This window comes from Barbus barbus (assembly GCF_936440315.1).
Source record: "Barbus barbus genome assembly, chromosome: 27".
NCBI lineage: Eukaryota > Metazoa > Chordata > Actinopteri > Cypriniformes > Cyprinidae > Barbus > Barbus barbus.
Genome location: NC_136755.1, coordinates 23,810,313 through 23,829,423, shown reverse-complemented (window position 1 = coordinate 23,829,423; position 19,111 = coordinate 23,810,313). Strand labels below are relative to the sequence as shown.

The 19,111-nt window shown below is 35.8% G+C and overlaps 1 protein-coding gene across 1 annotated transcript in view; it reads left to right on the top strand.

Annotated features, from left to right (window-relative positions):
* Positions 1-19,111, top strand: part of LOC306847646 (ribosome biogenesis protein bop1-like) — a 91,741-nt gene that overhangs the window by 46,967 nt on the left and 25,663 nt on the right. Inside the window, exons 4-8 of the mRNA XM_079381709.1 lie at positions 14,249-14,403; positions 14,484-14,601; positions 16,241-16,342; positions 16,774-16,986; positions 18,440-18,601. Coding sequence (XP_079237835.1) covers positions 14,249-14,403; positions 14,484-14,601; positions 16,241-16,342; positions 16,774-16,986; positions 18,440-18,601 — 750 coding nt within the window. The remainder of the gene's footprint in view (positions 1-14,248; positions 14,404-14,483; positions 14,602-16,240; positions 16,343-16,773; positions 16,987-18,439; positions 18,602-19,111) is intronic.

Sequence of the window (19,111 nt, the reverse complement as noted above, 5' to 3'; positions counted from 1 at the left end):
CACAATGGATTACGGCTCATCCTGACTCACACACGCAAGCCTGACCTGAATCACTCTTACTGACACTGGGAGGATGCAACTTTCTCCCATGAGCCCATTCTGCTTGACTTCAAACACCAATTGGCCTGTAGGCCTGACTCACTTTGGCAGCGAAGCCGATCGGTGATGTCGCATTTTCAGCAAGCATATAATTTCCATTCTGTGAAAAGACATCGTGTCCTGTGTCATTATTCCAGTTTGTTTTGCCCCTGTTAGAGATCGACATTTTCTGTTTTGTGTCAGGAGGCAGTTCTCTGCGGCTTGGAGCCGGCCGCTGGAAATGAGCATTTGAATGCTTTGATGCATTTGGTAGCAATGAGGCCGTCTGCTCTTTCCTTCTGTCTAGACAGCTTCAGGTTGTCAGCATTTAAGAAAGTGACTGTGAGTAATTTTATTTGTTTCAGTGCAAGTAGTGGTGGGTTCCCTCATGATGTAATGCCCTGTCAGACTGGCCAACGGGGTATTTTGGGAACCTGGCAGAAATGTAGCGGTATTACCAGCGGTATACATTCATTTAGAAAGAAAAGTGTTTATTTGTGGGGTTTTTTTGTCATTTTTATATTAGTTATTTCAAATTAAATTATTATTTTTTCAATATCACACACACACATATTCATATACACTTAAAAACACACCTTTTTATAATATATTATTAATATAAATTTCTTAAGATATATATCAATATATTTTTGTTTATATATAATGTTATAATCTTATGATTTTCCATTAAAGATTAAAACATTTTATTTTAACATAGCATCTAGACGTGGCGTTCGCGTGCGAGACTCCAAAAGACGCGGGCGCAATTGTCATACACGTCCTTCTACACTGTAAAAAAAGTTTTATGTTCAGTGCATTTCTGATTTCAAAGTGTTGCCTGGATTGTTTTGTTTTTTTAGTTGGCTCAACCTTTACTGAACTTTATAGTGCACGTGCACATGTTTTTTAGTTTAGTCAACATTAGCATAGCTAATTGTTGACTGGATTTGAAAATAACCATTCATTCAATGTTTTTCAAATATATTTGTGAAGACTTGAAATAATATGTCCTCTCAACTAAGGCCAAGTAATAAAATTAGCTCAACTTAAATATTTTTGCCCTTCCAACATTTTGTTAATTAGATTTTTTTTTTTACAGTGTAGCACTGAATACACACACAGCATGTTTTTAAGTGGAAAGTATTAACAGGATATTAAAAAAATAGAATAATTGACATGGGAAAATTACGTCAGTTAGAGATCCTAAATTTCAGGTTTGATTACTTTTCGATTAATCGTTCAGCCCTACTATAAGCCTGATTTTGCCTTTTGTGCCACTTCCCAATTCTCATGTCATTTTTCCCCACCATAACTTGTCCTTTCACTATTCCTATCTACAGATGTTTCAGGAACTCTCTAGCCTCAGACAAATCCTCTCCATAATCTCCTGCTCATTTCCATTAGTTCCACTGCACATTTATGCACTATCACACCATCTACGACCACACTGATTTGTTTTGCTAAGTCTTGGAAAATATAGCATCACTTCAAACACGGCGTATCTGCTCTGGTTTACCCCTGCATGAGGTAAACTCCAGACTAGTTTAAATACACATTCTCCTTTATTCAAACAAACAGTACTTGCTGAATCATTTTGAATAGTGTTTTGCCATTTTATTTTGATCTCGACCTCATTACGAAAGATGAAGTCACAACTTTCGCAAATTCCATGCTGCGATTCCAAGGATGTTCCTGCAGCCAAGGAATTCCGCCACCGTGAGGCAAAGGTCAACGGTGTCGAGGAGCGGAAAATGTGAGGCGTTCTCTTGAAAGACAGACCTGTGGATTTTCCTTCAGCTGTTCTGACAGCACCACCAACTTTATTTTTACCCACAGCTCTTATGGATATCACGGCGAGAACTGCCTCTTTTACTTAGTTATTATTGGGGTTTTTGAGGACTCCTGACCTGTTTTGATGGATTAACCTGTCATGCATCTTGAGGGGCCAGTGCCACTTTGGCCTGTGAACCCGAGGAGCCCAGCAGAGAGCCGCGTCCTTTCCAAAGCGGGACCACCTGCCTGAGTCGTCCATTTAATGATCAGATGCATTCAATCATTCACTGCTGGAGTGCCCAGAAACCTGCATCTGGATGCTGACTGACACCAAACTCAATGCTGCTCTGCCTTCTTAAAGGAATAGCTCATGGAAATGTGCTGTTGCTGTAAACAAAGCAAGAAAAGCACCATAAAAGTAGCCCAAATGACTTATCTGCAATATTTCAAGTCTTCTACTGGGTTATTATCATAAACTAAAAACAAAACTGAAACTGCATCCATCTCTAATTAATATTTATACAATATTTTATATTTATTTATATCCAAAAAATGTATTAATCCATCTGTAATTAATAATTATACAGTATTTGTATTTATGAATTTATATTTGTGTAGACTATTTTATTAATAGTCAATTGTATATTTTATATTAAGACATTTTACTTTTTTTTTTTTTTTTTTTTTACTTTTATAAACTTTTAAAAGATTATAAGCTATAATCCTTCATGTACTAAAGTAATAAAAACTGGAACAGAAATGTATAAAATATATGTAGACATTGTTTAAAAAAACATTAAAAAATTTAGAGAAAAAAGTGTATTTATAATTGTGTATTTATATATCTTTTTAAATAACTAATGGAAATTTTTTAACTAAAATTTAAAATAAAATGCAAACAAAAATGTTCATCATATTTTTGAAATTTTAACAGTGATAGTAAAATAATACTTGTTTTCTGGAGTCATATGATAGTTAAAAATGTATTTTAAAATATTTTATTCACAGTTTTTGCTTTTATCCCAGCCTTAAAGTCTATCATTTCTATTTTTGCATGAACTACTGTGTTAATGTGTTTGAGAAGGAAAGGAGCTTGCTAAACAGTTTGTACATGCTTCTAGTTTGTATTTTATACATTAGTATAAGAACGAAATGTCAAAACAGGTTAAATCACCAAAAGAACCAAAGCAATTAGTATGTTTTTCTTGGGTATCAGCCCCATGATCTGTTGCCAGCATTGGGCTGGAGTAGCAGAGCTGTTTCATTAAGGCGAACTTTGCGTTATTAGTTCACAAAACATTGGTGTATTTCCACATTTTTAGTGAGCTCTGCTTCTCAGCTAGATCCGTGGCTCTCAGTGTGGCCTAATTCTCCAGCTCTCCAGGGTCTCTCAGGCCCCTTTACGAGAGTCCCTCATGAAAATCTGGGGGGTCATGTTCACTCTGTGGCCTGTGAAATGTGTGAACGCATGGGGCACCTTTGTGAGACGTGGGCCTGCTCTGTTTGATGTTGTCCTGTAAATAATCCCTTTCATGGGTGAGGCGTCCTAGCAGAGATGTTGTAAAGCACAAAACATTACATCATTACAATCTGCACTTCCTTTTTTATTTTATTTTTTTTTTAAACCGAAGACCCTCTTTTTTTGTAGGCCATGTATGTATATTGGAGTCATTTATATATACTACATAATCAGCAAGTGTATATATACACTGTTGTTCAAACGTTTGGGATCAGTAAGATTTTTTACTTTTTTTTTTTTTTTTTTTTTTTTTAGAAATTTCTTATGCTCATCAAGGCTGTATCTATTTGATCAAAAATAAAAACTGTAATTTTGTGAAATATTATTGTACTATAAAAAATACCAGTTTTGTATTTTAATATATTTTAAAATATAATTTATTATTCCTGTGAAACAAACCTGAATTTTCAGCATCATTACTTGTCACATGATCCTTCAGAAATCAATCCTAATATGCTGATTTATTATCAGTGTTGGAAACAGTTGTGCTGCTTAATGTTTTTTGGGACCTGTGATACTTTTTTTTTTTGTTTGTTTGTTTTTTTTTGTTTTTGTTTTTTAGGATTCCTTGATAAATAAAAAGTTTGGTGTCTACATTTTTTTTCTTTGTTTTTTTTTTTTGTTTGTTTTTTTTAAAGAAATTGTTACTTTTAATCAGCTAGGATGTTAATTGGATAAAGTGACAGTAAAGACTTATATTGTTAGAAAAGATTTCTATTTTGAATATATGCTTTTCTTTTTAACTTTCAAAGAAGCAAAGAAAAAAGTATCACAAATATTAAGCAGCCCAACAGTTTCAACACTGATATTAAATCAGCATATTAGAATGATTTCTGAAGAATCATGTGACACTGAAGACTGGAGTAATGATGCTGAAAATTCAGCACTGTGTCACAGAAAATAAATTTTTAAAGTATATTAAAATAGGAAACCAATATTACAAATTGCAATAATATTTCACAATATTACGTTTTTTTTTCTGTATTTTCAAAAATAAATATAAATATATATATATATATATATATATATATATATATATATATATATATATATATATATATATATATATATATATATATATATATATATATATAATAATATATAATATTATTTTAGTGTATGAATGTTATGTCTTGTATAAATTTTGTATAAGTTTGAGGTAATGAATTAGGTTAGATGCTAATGATTATATGGTAACAGTGCAAGAAGAAGCTAATAGTTATGTATATGGGGTTGGTAATATGAAGACAGTTTTATGAGGTAGAATTAAGTCCCAATAGTGGCCTACAATTGCACTGCATACTCTAAAGTATGTACTTCCCATCAGCAGTGAAGTATGTACTTTCAGTGCATAGGTGAAGTATGTGAATTGAGATTCAGCCAGAGCTTTTTTCAAAGCTGATAAATGTCACGAAGACCGTCCTCTAAAGCTCTGCACATATATTTCTGGATTGACAGTCTGATTTCTCAGGTGGTTTGCGAAGAGGGAATTTTTTCCACTTGTCTCTGGGAGTTTAATGATGTGGTGTGGAAATATCAGGCGTAGAGGTGCAGGCTGCCAGCAGCGAGGTTTCTGTCCATCTTCCCTCGAAGCTTCTGTCAAAAACGCACACACGATCAGCAGTCAGTCTCCCAGCGCTCCCCTCTCCATCTCGCCGTCCTCACCGCAGTCTGAACAGGAAGTTGATAAGAGCGTGCGGTAACGGGCAGATTAACTGCGTCCAGCGTTCTGGACTGACTGACACTTAATAAAGGCAGCGTTCAGCAGCTCAATTGAAAACAGGTGAGCTGTGCGTGTAATGTGTTTGTGTCCAGTTCTCTTGGACCGTCCCACTGAGAGAGCCCTGTTGACCTTGCAAGCACCCTTTCTTCTGATCTTGCAATCTGTAGTATTCAAATACAACAATTTTATTGTGCATTATTCATAACACCGATTTGCAGCAAAAAAGCACCCATTATTTCCAGCATTGTGTGCAAAAGCAACTGTTGCTCATTTGCATAAAGCTGAGATCTTGAAGTTCAATGCAAATGACCAGTGATGTGATCCGATAAACAGCTGTCTGTGTGAACGAGCCTTAGAGAAAATATTTTTCATCATTTATGAATATTCTTTTCCTCATAACAGACAATCCAGGCAGGAAAAAGGTATAATTTAATTAGAATTAAAATTGTAAATAACTTGATCAATAATAATTATATCCCAGCCTAAAATTTTGCAGTCAAATCAAGTCCTCACCTACATTTTATCCCATTTAATATTTTTTTCCATTATATTAATAAAATACCATTATATTACTGCACATTATATTATATATTTTATTTTATATTATATTAAATATAATTCAAAAAATTGCATTATATTTTTAATATAGTATTTATTATATTTTATTACTTGCTTAAGATTCTACACTATGTCTAGGTCCTTAAATGATTTTTTGTGTATTATATTAATATACATTATTTTCTGCTGAATATTCTAATATGAAGATATATTCCTCCGTTTTATTTGTTACAACAAAAAATTTCTTTCCAAAAAATCTGCTTTCCATTTTTCTATTTTTTTTTCTATTACACTATATTGCCAAAAGTATTGGGTCAGCCCCTTCTAATGAACAGCTTTGACTACTTTAGTAATTTCCATGAATACAAATCTTAATGTTTAAGCATATAATGATATTGTAGGGAATTGTTTGCTTCTAATTTTATTTCAACAGTTTGGACAGGACCCTTTTCTATTCTAACATGACAGTGCCTCTGTGTATAAGGCAAGGTTCAAAAAGAAATGATTGATTCAGTCAGTGTGGAAGAACTTGACTGGTCTGCATGGAGCAAAGTCCTAATCTCAGCTGAACACCTCTGGTGTGACTTTAAATGCAGACCTTGAGCCGAGCGTCAGCAACTGCACGAGATCACAGATTGCACCCCCCCCCCCCCCCCCCCCCCCCTTCTTATATTCCCTAGAATATCATTATATGCTTAAACATTAAGATTTGTACTCATGGAAATTACTAAAGTAGTCAAACCTGTTCATTAGAAGGGGGTGACCCAATACTTTTGGCAATATAGTGTATATTTATATATTTAATCATAATATTACATATTATGTGTGTGTATATTACGGTTTTACAGTTATTGACGTACTGTATTTTTAATCAAATAAATGCAGCCTTGATAAGCATAAGATAAAAATAAAATAAAAATTCAAATACATAATAAAAATAAAAAAATAAAAAATTTCTGACCAGTGGTGTATATTATATTATCTAACTTAAAATGTAAAATGTAATTATATTAATTTATACATATTTTATATATTTTTATATGTGCTTACATATGATTCCTCATGATTTTAAGTCACTAATAATAAATATTTAACTTCAGTTGAAAAGTTGGAAGTCATTTGGTTGTTCAGTAGTTGTTTTCACCCCGTTTAAATGCACAAAATACCAGTTGTCTCAACGCTTAGAAGTACTGTAAGGGTCCCTAATTTTTCCTTTCTAAAATCTGTGTAAAGGTCCAGTGACAATCTGTGACGCCTCCACACAGGAAGTATCAGATTAGCAAATCTTACTTTCCTTCTGTCGTTCTTTCGCCGTCTTGGCACTGATTCCTTCAAGTTGGCAAGGATGCCAGTCGCACCAGACAACACAAGCACTTCAGTCGGCCAGACAACAAGATTACTGTAAATATGTCTCGTAGATATTTATATTACATTAGAATCAGATGTCTGTGAGGCTTTAGCCAATCAGATGCGAGTCTTTGAAGATGAGTGGCGTGTGGGCGTGGCCTCCACAGCTGCTGTCGGCTGTGTGTGAAAGCGTGACAGCGCTGCCCGCTCGGACCTAATTGGATATGGTAGGGGTGTTTTTATAGAAATCACTCACAGGTGTAGGACTTGCTTTAAAGTGGCGCTCGCAACCTCTGAGAACTTTCAGCTGTCTGCTGTTACCAGTGTGTGTTTGTGCGAGTGAGAGCGTGTGTGCGCGTCTTTCCCAGACAAAGAAATCTCTATTTTCAGACCAAAGCTCTGCTTGGTTTATTAGCAGTCCTAGCTGTGTAATGTTCTTGTGGCGTACTGTAAAGTGGGTGGGTTAGTGAGCTTGAATAAGGAGCGGATGGTTTTCTGCACCTGCAGAACTGAGGCCTTCCTGATGCATAGCTGTAACCCGACCATGACTGCTAGTAAAGGAGGTAGAGGGAATGACAGCACTGTTCAGTGTGACTAGCAGAACTAGTCTACTAAGGCTGGGAATAAACTGACGGTGCAATGATATATTGATATCTGTATCACAATATGATAATTTTGTGGTTATTCAAAACTTTTGTTTTTGTGTCTTTTACTCGCTCACTTCTGATTCATCAGTATTAGACTTTACTGCTTTACACAATGATTTACTGAGTGTTTGAATGATTTACTCAATAGTGTTTTAGTTTTGTAATATTTTAGCTTTTTGTGTTTTCTATAATATGTAATACTTTATATATATGCTTCTGCACTATTTGCTTGTCACTAATCATGTATTTATTTTTAAAACTATTTTTCTTTTTCTTTTTTCTGTATCATATTGAATGTTTATTTAAAAATATTAATATTTTATGTACATTAAATATATTTAATATTATATTAGACAACACAGTACTTATATAAAGTGTGTGTGTATACAGTCATGGCCAAAAATATCGGCACCCTTGGTAAATATGATCAAAGGCGGCTGTGAAAATTAATCTGTATTGTTAATCCTTTTGATCTTTTATTTTAAAAATTCACAAAAAATCTAACCTTTCATTGGATAATAAGAATTAAAAATGGGGTGAAATAGAATTATGAAATAAAAGTTTTTCTCGAATACACAATGGCCACAATTATATCGGCACCCTTTTATTCAATACTTTTTGAAACCTCCATTTGCCAGTTTAACAGCTCTAAATTTTCTCCTATAATGCCTGATGTGGTTAGAGAATACCTGACAAGAGATCAGAGACCATTCCTTCATCCAGAATCACTTCAGGTCCTTCAGATTCACATCTCCATGACGGTGGTGCTTCTCTTCAGTTCACCTCACTCATTTTCTACAGGGTTCAGGTCAGAGGACTGGAATGGCCACAGCAGAAGTTGGTTTTGTGGTCAGTGACCCATTTTTGTGTTGTTTTTGAGGTTTGTGTTTGGATTATTGTCCGGTTGGAAGATCCAAACATGGCCCATTATAAGATTTCTAACAGAGTCAGTCACTTATTGATTTTTTTATCTGTTGGTATTTGATAGAATCCATGATGCCATGTATCTAAACAAGATCCAGGTCCAGGACCTCCAGCAGAAATATAGGGAAGTGGTGTGTGGCCAAGTATGGTGATCCATACTCAGAATTTGTGCTCTGCATTTAACCCATCCAAGTGTACACACAGTAGTGAACATACACCCGGAGCAGTGGGCAGCCAATGCTGCGCCGCACGGGGAACAGTTGGGGTTTCGGTGCCTTGCTCAAGTCGTGGTATTGAGGGTGGAGAGAGTGTTGGTTATTCACTCCCCCCACCTACAATCCCTGCCGGACCTGAGACTCAAAACCATGACCTTCAAGTTACAAGTCCAACTCTCTATCAATTAGGCCACGACTGCCCAATTGATTGCCCTGTTGATGAGGCCCACAACATCAAAAATACAGCAGTATATTTCTTTTTTTAAATTTTTTATTTATTTATTTTTTTAGAACCAATACGATAATTTGTTTATGTGCCCGATAACCGATATGCAGGACCGATATTTATTTACTGTTATACTTCTGTTTTTGACAATAATTACAACACCACTGAACTGAACAAACCACTTTATTTATAACAATTCTCCTTGCATAGAAGAAAAAAAAAATCTTATTTATACACCAATAAATAGAGGGGTCTGAAAGTACAAAAAAAGGCGAAAAAAAACAGGTAAAATAAATAAAGCACATAAAAGTAATTCTAACCAATTAAAAAAAAATAAAAAATCTAAACCACCTGAAAAAATAGCGTTGCTATTTTAATTTGGCTTAATACTCCCAGTTGAGCAGAACTAGGTTGTAGTGTAGAAAACAGAGTCTTTCAGCATTTTGCCCCGTAAGCCTGCTTGGTTTGTTTTCATAAATGGCTCCGACTTCACTGAAGACCCTCTCACTGGGCACCGAAGAAGGTGGGGGGTAAAGAAACTTTCTTGACAGAGAAGCAAGAATGGGGAACCTTTTCTCATTTTGTTTCCACCATTCAAGTGGCTTGCCCATCCTTCTATCAATCACTGGTTCCAGAAGGTACCGCTGAAGCTCTCCTTCAAGGCTAGACACAGCAACATCAGAACTAGCGCCAAGCATAGTGTCATACATCTCATCAATCAGTTTCTTCTGGTTTTCTTCTGCCTTTTCGAAAGGGTGCTAAAATCATCTGACTGTGTTTCTTCACATTGTGTGGTTTGTGCATTGTCTTGCTCTAAGCTCTCTGTCTCCTCCTTAAGCCACTCTTTTGCATTTGACTGTGTGGTGTCAGATGAAAAGACATGTGCCTTGTATCTTGGATCCAGAAGACAGGCAAGGACTGCACATTTCACCTCCTCCACTTTTGCAAACTGTCTGGTGAGACTCTCCAGCATCTCCTGTCTCATTGTTTTAATCCCATGAGAGGAGGAACCTTGACTGCTGAGCAACATCTTCAGAACTTTGACAGATGGGATGATGCATGACGCTGAACTTTCATAGTGGCTCATCTCAAGAGTGACCTCTTCCACTGGAGAAAGGGTGTCAATAAAATTACTGACAATATTCCACTGCTCAGCACTCAGGCTAGTGAACCCACCATGCTCGCTGGCATATATGTTCAAAGCCCTTTTTTGCTCTAGCATCATGACCAGCAAGTCAAGTCAATATTATTTGTATAGCGCTTTTAACAATGCAAATGTTGTCAAAGCAGCTTTACATCAGCTTGATATAAAGCTGGGTGGCTTTAAATCAGCTTTACAGTATTTAGACGGGGAAATAGTTTGTCGAAATAGTGTCATTCTCCTCTGGCCAGACAAAATCAGCAGTGATGATTTGGGTCTGTTACAGCACTTATTAGGCTTATATGTCTCTGTTCATTTCCTATAAAACACGGCAAGTATGCAGGGCCGGCGCCAAACGAGTTACTGTGCCCCCCTCCCACTTTCCATCCTCTCCCCTCCTTGCTGAACGTGATCGATTTTGAAAGCGAAAGTACCGATAAAACAGTGCACATAAAGCAATTGCACGCCTTAGTGAGCGTCAGCAACTGCACGAGATCACAGATTTTAAATCCGTGAATTATGCTTCCATCTTTGTTGCCACAGTTTTGGAAGTGCCTTCTTCTGTTCTAAAGAGGGGTGTCCCAATACTTTTGTCCATATAGTGTATGTACAAATCATTGGTGTTTGCTGATGAGTTTTCGGCTCAAGGTCTGCGTTTAAAGTCACACCAGAGGTGTTCAGCTGAGATTAGGACTTTGCTTCATGCAGACCAGTCAAGTTCTTCCACACTGACTGAATCAATCATTTCTTTTTGAACCTTGCCTTATACACCGAGGCACTGTCAAGTTAGAATAGAAAAGGGTCCTGTCCAAACTGTTGCAATAAATTAGAAGCAAACAATTCCCTAGAATATCATTATATGCTTAAACATTAAGATTTGTACTCATGGAAATTACTAAAGTAGTCAAACCTGTTCGTTAGAAGTAGTGTTGTTTTTGGCGGCCTGTTTTAATTTTAGTTTTAGTCTAGTCTTTGTGTGAAGCTGTCATTTTAGTTTTTATTAGTTTTAGTCACATTCATACTCCTTTTAGTCTAGTATAGTTTGTCGATGAAAACTGATGACTATTTTCGTCTAGTTTTCGTCAGTGAAAATTGTATTTTAGTCTCTGTTTAGTAATACAATTCTATTTAACCCAGTCAATATAGTATAAGTACCTAGTAACGTTAGTATAGACGAAACCAAAATTTTCTTTTAGCCAAACCCATTTCAAATAAGCTTATCTTATTATATTATTGTTACCTTATAGACTCAAGAATACATCCATTCCAGACACGGAAGACGCTCTGATTTGAATTTACAACATTTATTTTACCAACCAAACATGTTAGAAGTACACACACATAACGTTAATATGAAATAACGTTATAACATTTTGTTTAGTCTCATTTTAGTCAACGAAAATGGAGACATTTTAGCATAGTTTTTATTTTGTAAACCACATTTAGTCTCGTTTTTATTCGTCAACAATATTGCATTATACATTTAGTTATCGTCATCGTCACATGACCAGCATTTTCGTCTCGTTTTCGTCACGTGATAAAGGTTCGTTGACAGATATTTCGTCATAATTTTCGTTGACGAAAGCAACACTAATTAGAAGGGGGTGACCCAATACTTTAGGCAATATAGTGTATCTTTAGGTGGGTCCACAGGTTGGAGGAATTTTTTGTTGTTTTAGATTTTGACCCCATGCTCACATTCATTTGGCATTCTTTGCGAACTGCATTATTATAGAATAGAATAATAGAATTATTAATGTTTTTGTCGTTCTAGATTATGAAATACCTGCTGACAAAGCGTGGTTTATCTATGCATTTACACAGAACTATACTCAAACTGTGTTCGCTCGTGGGGATAATTAATAATTTCCATAGTTGTGTTTACTTGGATGTTTATTAGCGAATTAATGGTTATATAGTAAATGTTTACATATTTTTACAGTGTTTTAATCAAGTGAATCTTGTTAAAAGTTACATGCGGTGGCCGTGCTGGAGCATTTCCTGAGCATCAAACCGCTGAGTGAACAGCCATATGAAGCGGCTTCACTAGACTAATGATGAGCATATACAACCGAGAGCGAATTAAATTCAGCACGTTTATTTCCAACTTGCGCTCATTCATGGCTGTATTTTTTAATTCATGCAAAGTTACGTCTTTATTGGCACAGGACTTGACGGATTATCTTACGTGACTCGTCTCTGTTTCTTAGAGCCAAGCTGCATAAACTACATATAAAGCATATGTATCACATCTAATTTGTGCATTAATGGCTGTTATGTTAAATAAAGTTTACTAATTACAGCAAAGCAAGTAATACTTTACCTGTGCACGCCTTTGTCTCGTCTCCCCTCAGATGCACTGTAGTAACGATCCTGCGTGCAGTTCTCAAAACACCCACAAGATGGCTGCGTTTATCAGTAAATCCAATATTACAAAACCGATATCCGATTATGGTAAAATGCTTAAATATTGGTAAATCAATATATCGGTCAATCTCTAGTGACGTATGTGCTGTTTGACAATTTTTTTTTAAAGGTTTTCTGACCCCGAGACTATTTTGTCCAGCAATTGTCCAGCTGTGTTTTCCCTTCAAAAAAGCGCCCAAGCCTTATATAGTTTCTGAGACTCTCTGGTACTGCTGCGTGAGCGCGAGGTCTTGCTTTCCAAGCACGCGCACATCTCTTTCTCTCTCTCTCTCTGCGTCTGCTCTGTTCAGCGAGCGGCGGAGAGGAGCAGCGCTTTCAGTTAAACACAGATATTATGTTGCTTCTCTTATTGTAAATCACAAAATCACAGCACAGCTATTGTCTTTATCTTATGTGTATTTGATTTCATCAGACGACGGCTCGATTTATCGTTTCAATCACTATTTCATATTCATTCCGTTGTCTAGCAACAGAGACAGTAAAAATATATAAATGAAAACAGTTTTATTGAGAATTTAGCTGCATCAAAATACAGTATGTGGGCATAGAGAGGGAAACAAATGTAATAAATAATATATGTACATTTTGCATGTTCAGAAGAAGAGCTGCCCTGTCGTGCAAAAACGTAAACAGGTTTGTGTAAGTAAATTGCTCAGTGCAAAGAAAGAAGGAATGGGAACCTGGTATTTCTTTTTTTTTATGCGTCTAATAGACATGAACAAGTTCTTTAAAAAACATCTATGACCTTGTAACATGTCTAGTCTTCATGCTCTATTGACTATGGTTTCAATAATAATAAACATACCTTTGCATAAAGCATCCATATTTGTCCATGCCTATGTTGATTAGAGTATTAAAAACTTGAAAAGTATTAATTTAAGGTACATTTAGAACAAATAAAATGTGTGATTCAGTTGCGATTAATCGCAACTTAACTCATGACAATCATGCGATTAATCGCGATTAAATATTTTAATCGATTGACAGCCGTAATATACATGTGTGTGTGTGTGTGTGTGTGTGTATATAAAACACTTATGTCTAAAATATTTAATAAATTAATTATATTAAATATAAAAAATAATAAAAAATTAACTTTCAGTGTGATCTTGTCAAATACATTTAGTCTAGATTTTAATGTTTTCCCATTCAGAGTAGACTTTCTGCATGCTGGCATGTCCAAGATAGCTTTAATACTAACCAGTTTTAAGGCCTGTTCACACCAAGCACGATAACTCTAAAGATAACATTAAATATACAGTTCTAAAAATCGTTCTCGATATTAAAGAACAGCAGAGTCCACACCACAGCTATAATGATAAAGACATAGAGAAACGATATCGTTGGAACGACTTCCAGAATGATTTTTTCCAGCTGATGAACGATACAAACAGACGCCCAATCCAGAATCCATCCTGCTGTAACGCGCTGGAGAATTTAAAGCGGCAGATGAGCGTGTGCTTAGAATAAACAGACAATATTGTCCGCTGGTGTTGACCCTAATATTGTTACCTTTTATAGTTATCTTTATAGTTATCGTCCTTTGTGTGAATGGGCCTTTACTCTGCAGGTACTAGAGAAATGCAAAATATTCAGTGGTGTTGATCAACTATATCTTAACTTGATGAGTTTCCCTATTTGTCTTTATCACATTCTCTGTCCGTTCACAGGACATCCGCAACACCGTCGGCAACATCCCTATGGAGTGGTACAAGGATTATCCCCACATCGGATATGATCTGGATGGCAAGAAGATCATTAAACCAATCAGGAACAAAGATGAGCTGGATGAGTTTCTCGACAAGATGGAGAATCCCGATTACTGGTGAGGAGCATCTGGAACGTCCATTTAAACTCATTCAACCTCTGTAATTGTTTAACACTCATTCTGTCTGTGATTACTAGGCGTACCGTCCAAGACAAGATGACAGGAGCTGATATCCGTCTGTCGGATGAGCAGGTGGACCTCGTGCACCGTCTGCAGCAGGGCAAGTTCGGTGACGTCAACTTCAACGAATACGAGGTATTCCGATCTGGTTTTCCGCTCTGTTGGTGTTGGATTCGACACAGATCCGACAGTAACAGAATTTGTCACCTCAACATCTGCAGTCTGTTCTGTGAAAACCTCTTAAAACGGGCTTCTAGATAATAACCCCAGAGCACGATGAGGAAAAAATGAAGCTCGTCGAATTACTCCTCTTGTTTACGAAGCCACACGAAGCCCAGCCCGAGTCTGCGTTCACCGCCGACGAATGAAGTAACGAAACATTAACACGGGCGCAATTAGCCGTCTTAAGAAAAACACCGCAGCCCTGTCTGACCTCCGCAGGAGGTAATGAGTCTGGATGGTGTCATGGCCACCGTTTAGCCGCTTCGACTTTACAAGCATCAGCGCTAATTGCGCATTGCTGTCTTTTCTGGTGCAAACAGGAAGTGAGTCAGTCCACAGTTGGTCTGTCTGTGATCAGTTAGTCGACCTCAGACAGACTTTAAAGAGCGCGAGCGTGAAAAAGCCACCTGTCATCTGACTGCAACTCACTGTGTCTGGTTGATTAGCCCAGATGTTCTCATTTTCACAATGCCGAATTAAACAGAACACAAATAAACCGTTAGGTTTTGTTCACTTTATATATTCATTGGTCCAGTATATATAATAAATAATATAATAGTAGGTCTTCTAGTCATTATTTTGACTATATATATTAATAAAGATTGCACAGCAATTTTCTGTTATATTAGACAAATCATGTATAAAGCTTACAATTTTGTTTGTTTATTTATTTACATTAAATCATTCAGCAGATTTTTTTATCCAAAGCAACTTACAAATGAGGACAACAGAAGCCATCAAACCAACAAAAAAACAGCAATATATAAGTGCTGTGAAAGTTTCCGGTTAGTCTAACATAGTACTTGTAGCAAGTTTTTTTTTTTTCCTTTAATAATAAAAAAATAAAGAATAAATAAAGCTAGTGTTAGGGGGTCAAGTTATTATAATTATTTTTAATAAATAAAAAGAAAAACAAGGAAATAGAATAGAGAGTGCTAGTGTTAGATTATTAAATTAAATAATATTAATAATGCATGTAATTAATCTTATCTAAAAAGTAAACTGTGTGTAAAACCATATATAATAAACAAAAGGGTGCACAGGAATCGTCTGTTAGCAAAGCAAATTTTATTAATAAAGGTATTTATTTCTTCATATATAATAGAAAATTCCTCTGTGCCCTTTTATTTTTAGACCAAATAAAATATGTAATTGTAAATTATATATAAACAATCAACAGTCAAAAGGATTTACAACTAATTTTTCTACAGATAGATAAATATTGCATTGTTTAGTTATGTAAATGTCAAAATAAAGGTTTATAGAAAGGTTTAAAGCAGATACATTTAAGAACATGTTCTCTGAGAAGGTTTTGGCCTGCTGTGATTTAAGGTGTTAAGCTGTCGTTTGGACAGGTGCTATTTCATTGTCAGTGTAAGCACACAATGCTTCATGACTCATCTAGTTTTAAACATTTATCAAAAGGGCTGTTAATTTCCCCAGGTCTTTAAACTGCACCTTTAATTGCATGTAAGGTAATAATGATATGATGTCATTGATTAAACTCTTGCTTTGCATTAATGCTTAATTGTGTCTCTCCATTCCTGTCTAGCCTGCGATCGACTACTTCTCCAATGAAGTGATGATTCACCCTGTCACCAACAGGCCCCAGGACAAACGGAGCTTTATTCCTTCGCTTATTGAGAAAGAGAAGGCAAGTTCGGCTGTCCTTGTCACACCTTACGTTTTACATTTATGGTGAAAGCGTATATTTACTGTGAATCAGGGAACGGAATGAGAATAGTCATGTTTCGTCTCCTAACTGCTCCCAGCTGTGCTGCGTTACAAATAATGATTCCCACATAGTTTTTAAAGTGGAAAGAGGTCGAAAACGCCGGCATAATGGGGATCTGAAACAGAACGCTGAAAGAAATCAGACCTGCAAACGTTTCAGTAAAGAAATAAGATATTCCAGCTGATTCCGGAGACTATATACAATGTGTTTAATGCAGTAAACTGGCGACATGTGCAGCGAGTGTTTTGAGTAATGATCGTACACATGTGCTCTCAATCACGACAATGATGTGTTACTGTGTGTGTTTTTCTCTCTACTGTACTGTCACTGCATCCATCTCTCTCTGTTAGGTCGGGAAGTTGGTCCATGCCATAAAAATGGGTTGGATCAAGCCACGCAGACCCAAGGTAACCACCCCGCAGTACTACGACCTCTGGGCCAAGGAGGACCCCAACAGCATCCTGGGACGCCACAAAATGCACGTCCCAGCACCCAAGATGAAGCTTCCTGGTCACGAGGAGTCTTATAACCCTCCTCCAGAATACCTGCTGTCGGAGGAAGAGGTGCTTTCACCTGCATTTTTCAAATGTCATTATTTACTCATTATGTCACACATGCTGTCATTTTGATACAGATTTTCCATTCTGCAACTTCAAAAAACACCATAAAATTCATACAGTGACATTGTATGAATTATAACGTTCACTTCACTGAATGTCACTTCACTTGAACCTGGTCTTACATTTATGTATCTGCCACTTATACATTTATGCATTTAGCAGACGCTTTTATCCAAAGAGACTTACAATGCATTCAGGCTATACATTTTTTTTTATCAGTATGTGTGTTCCCTGGGAATTGAACCCACAACCTTTTGCACAGCTAACGCAATGCTCTACCACTGAGCAACTTTTTTAACATTTCTGTTTTTGTAATCAATAAATATGTTGATTTATCTTCAATTAAGGAAATTAATAACAGTAACAAGTAGTCAAATTAATGTTTTTAATATCTGATAATATATAAGAAATTTATTTATATCACTTTCTAACAGTCAGAGTATAGTATAGTAATTACAGTATACTGTATATTGTAAAATTCTACTTGCATTAAATGTGGGATTTAATTTAAATATGGTCAATTTGGAGTAAAATTTATTGGTAATAATGATATAATTTATCATTATTACCAAATGTTTAATTGAAATGTTCACAACTATTTTTTGTAAATCTAAAATTAAAATGATAAAATTATAATAATAAAAAATTATTATAACTAAAATAATTCTAATTAATATTTATCAGTGTATTAAATTGTGATTATATTTACACCACTTTCACTGTGCATATGCTGGATTAATGATGTTAACGTCCAAGAACAAATATTGAATTAAAATATATTTAATTTAAAAATAAATTAAAACTAAATGGATTTTTTTTTTTTAAATTATGAATACTTACGTTTTATAATTTATTAATATTTATTAATGAATTTAAATAATATAAAATTTATGCTGCCTTTTGTTTCGCTTATTTGTTTAATCCACACATGCTAAATTCGTTAATTTAATTCCAAGAACAAATTTTATTAATTTAATTATAATTCAAATAATGATATTTATTCATTTTAATATTTATTGTGATTTTACGTTGCACTGTTTTAGCTCTGGTCACTATGAATTTAAGCAGGATGTATTCAGGTTGGCGACATGAGTGTGAGTAAATAAAGGCAGATTCATTCTGAGTGAACTCTTCCTTTAAAATGTCACTGGCTAAACGCTCACATCATTTCACACCTGTGCCTCCAGCTCCATTAGGCCTGTGCGATTTGCCTAGAAGTCATTTGCGTATGTTTTACATGCTATAGTTAACTCTGTGTGAACACGTGCATCCCCTCTGCAAGTTAATCTTTAAATACAACCAAATTTTGCCCCCAATTTTGCCTGCACCTGTTCTTTAGACCGGCTTTGTCAGAGTTCTCATAACGTTTGCTCTTTTGTTGCGTGTGTGTTTTCAGAGACTGGCATGGGAGCAGCAGGACCCCGAAGACAGGAAGCTGAGTTTCCTGCCGCAGAAGTTTGCCTGCCTGCGGGCCGTTCCCGCATACTCACGCTTCATTCACGAGCGGTTCGAGCGCTGCCTCGACTTGTACCTGTGTCCCCGGCAGCGCAAGATGAGGGTGAGAGGCCTCTGCATCCGGTTCTGTACAAATAAACAGTACAAGCAATTCTTATAGATGAAGATGGCTTTTCTGCCACCAAACAGAATTATGAATTACAGAATCACGAAAAAAACCTCTGTCAATGTGTGAGACTTCCGGTTCATTAGCCGCTGTAGGGAAATAACGAGAAGAATAACAAAGTGCAATAAACTGTAAAACTGTTTGCACTACAAACCAATGTGTTCATAATTAAAATAATATGGTAAGACACACCAGTTTGAAATATCACACAGCAAAAAAATAGCTGGAAGCGGATGACACCGGAAGCCAGATACATTAAATGTACAAATGGCTACGCCAGCTCTTACAGGAAAAATAAGGTGGATATCTTCAGTTAATTCCTGTCAGGTTAATTTGGTTCTTCAAATACACATGAGATTTGATATATATGACTGGATTTAGTTGTTGTAGTTCATTAGCAATTGATAAATCACATTAAAGAAAAATTATTAAAGAAAATCATATCAG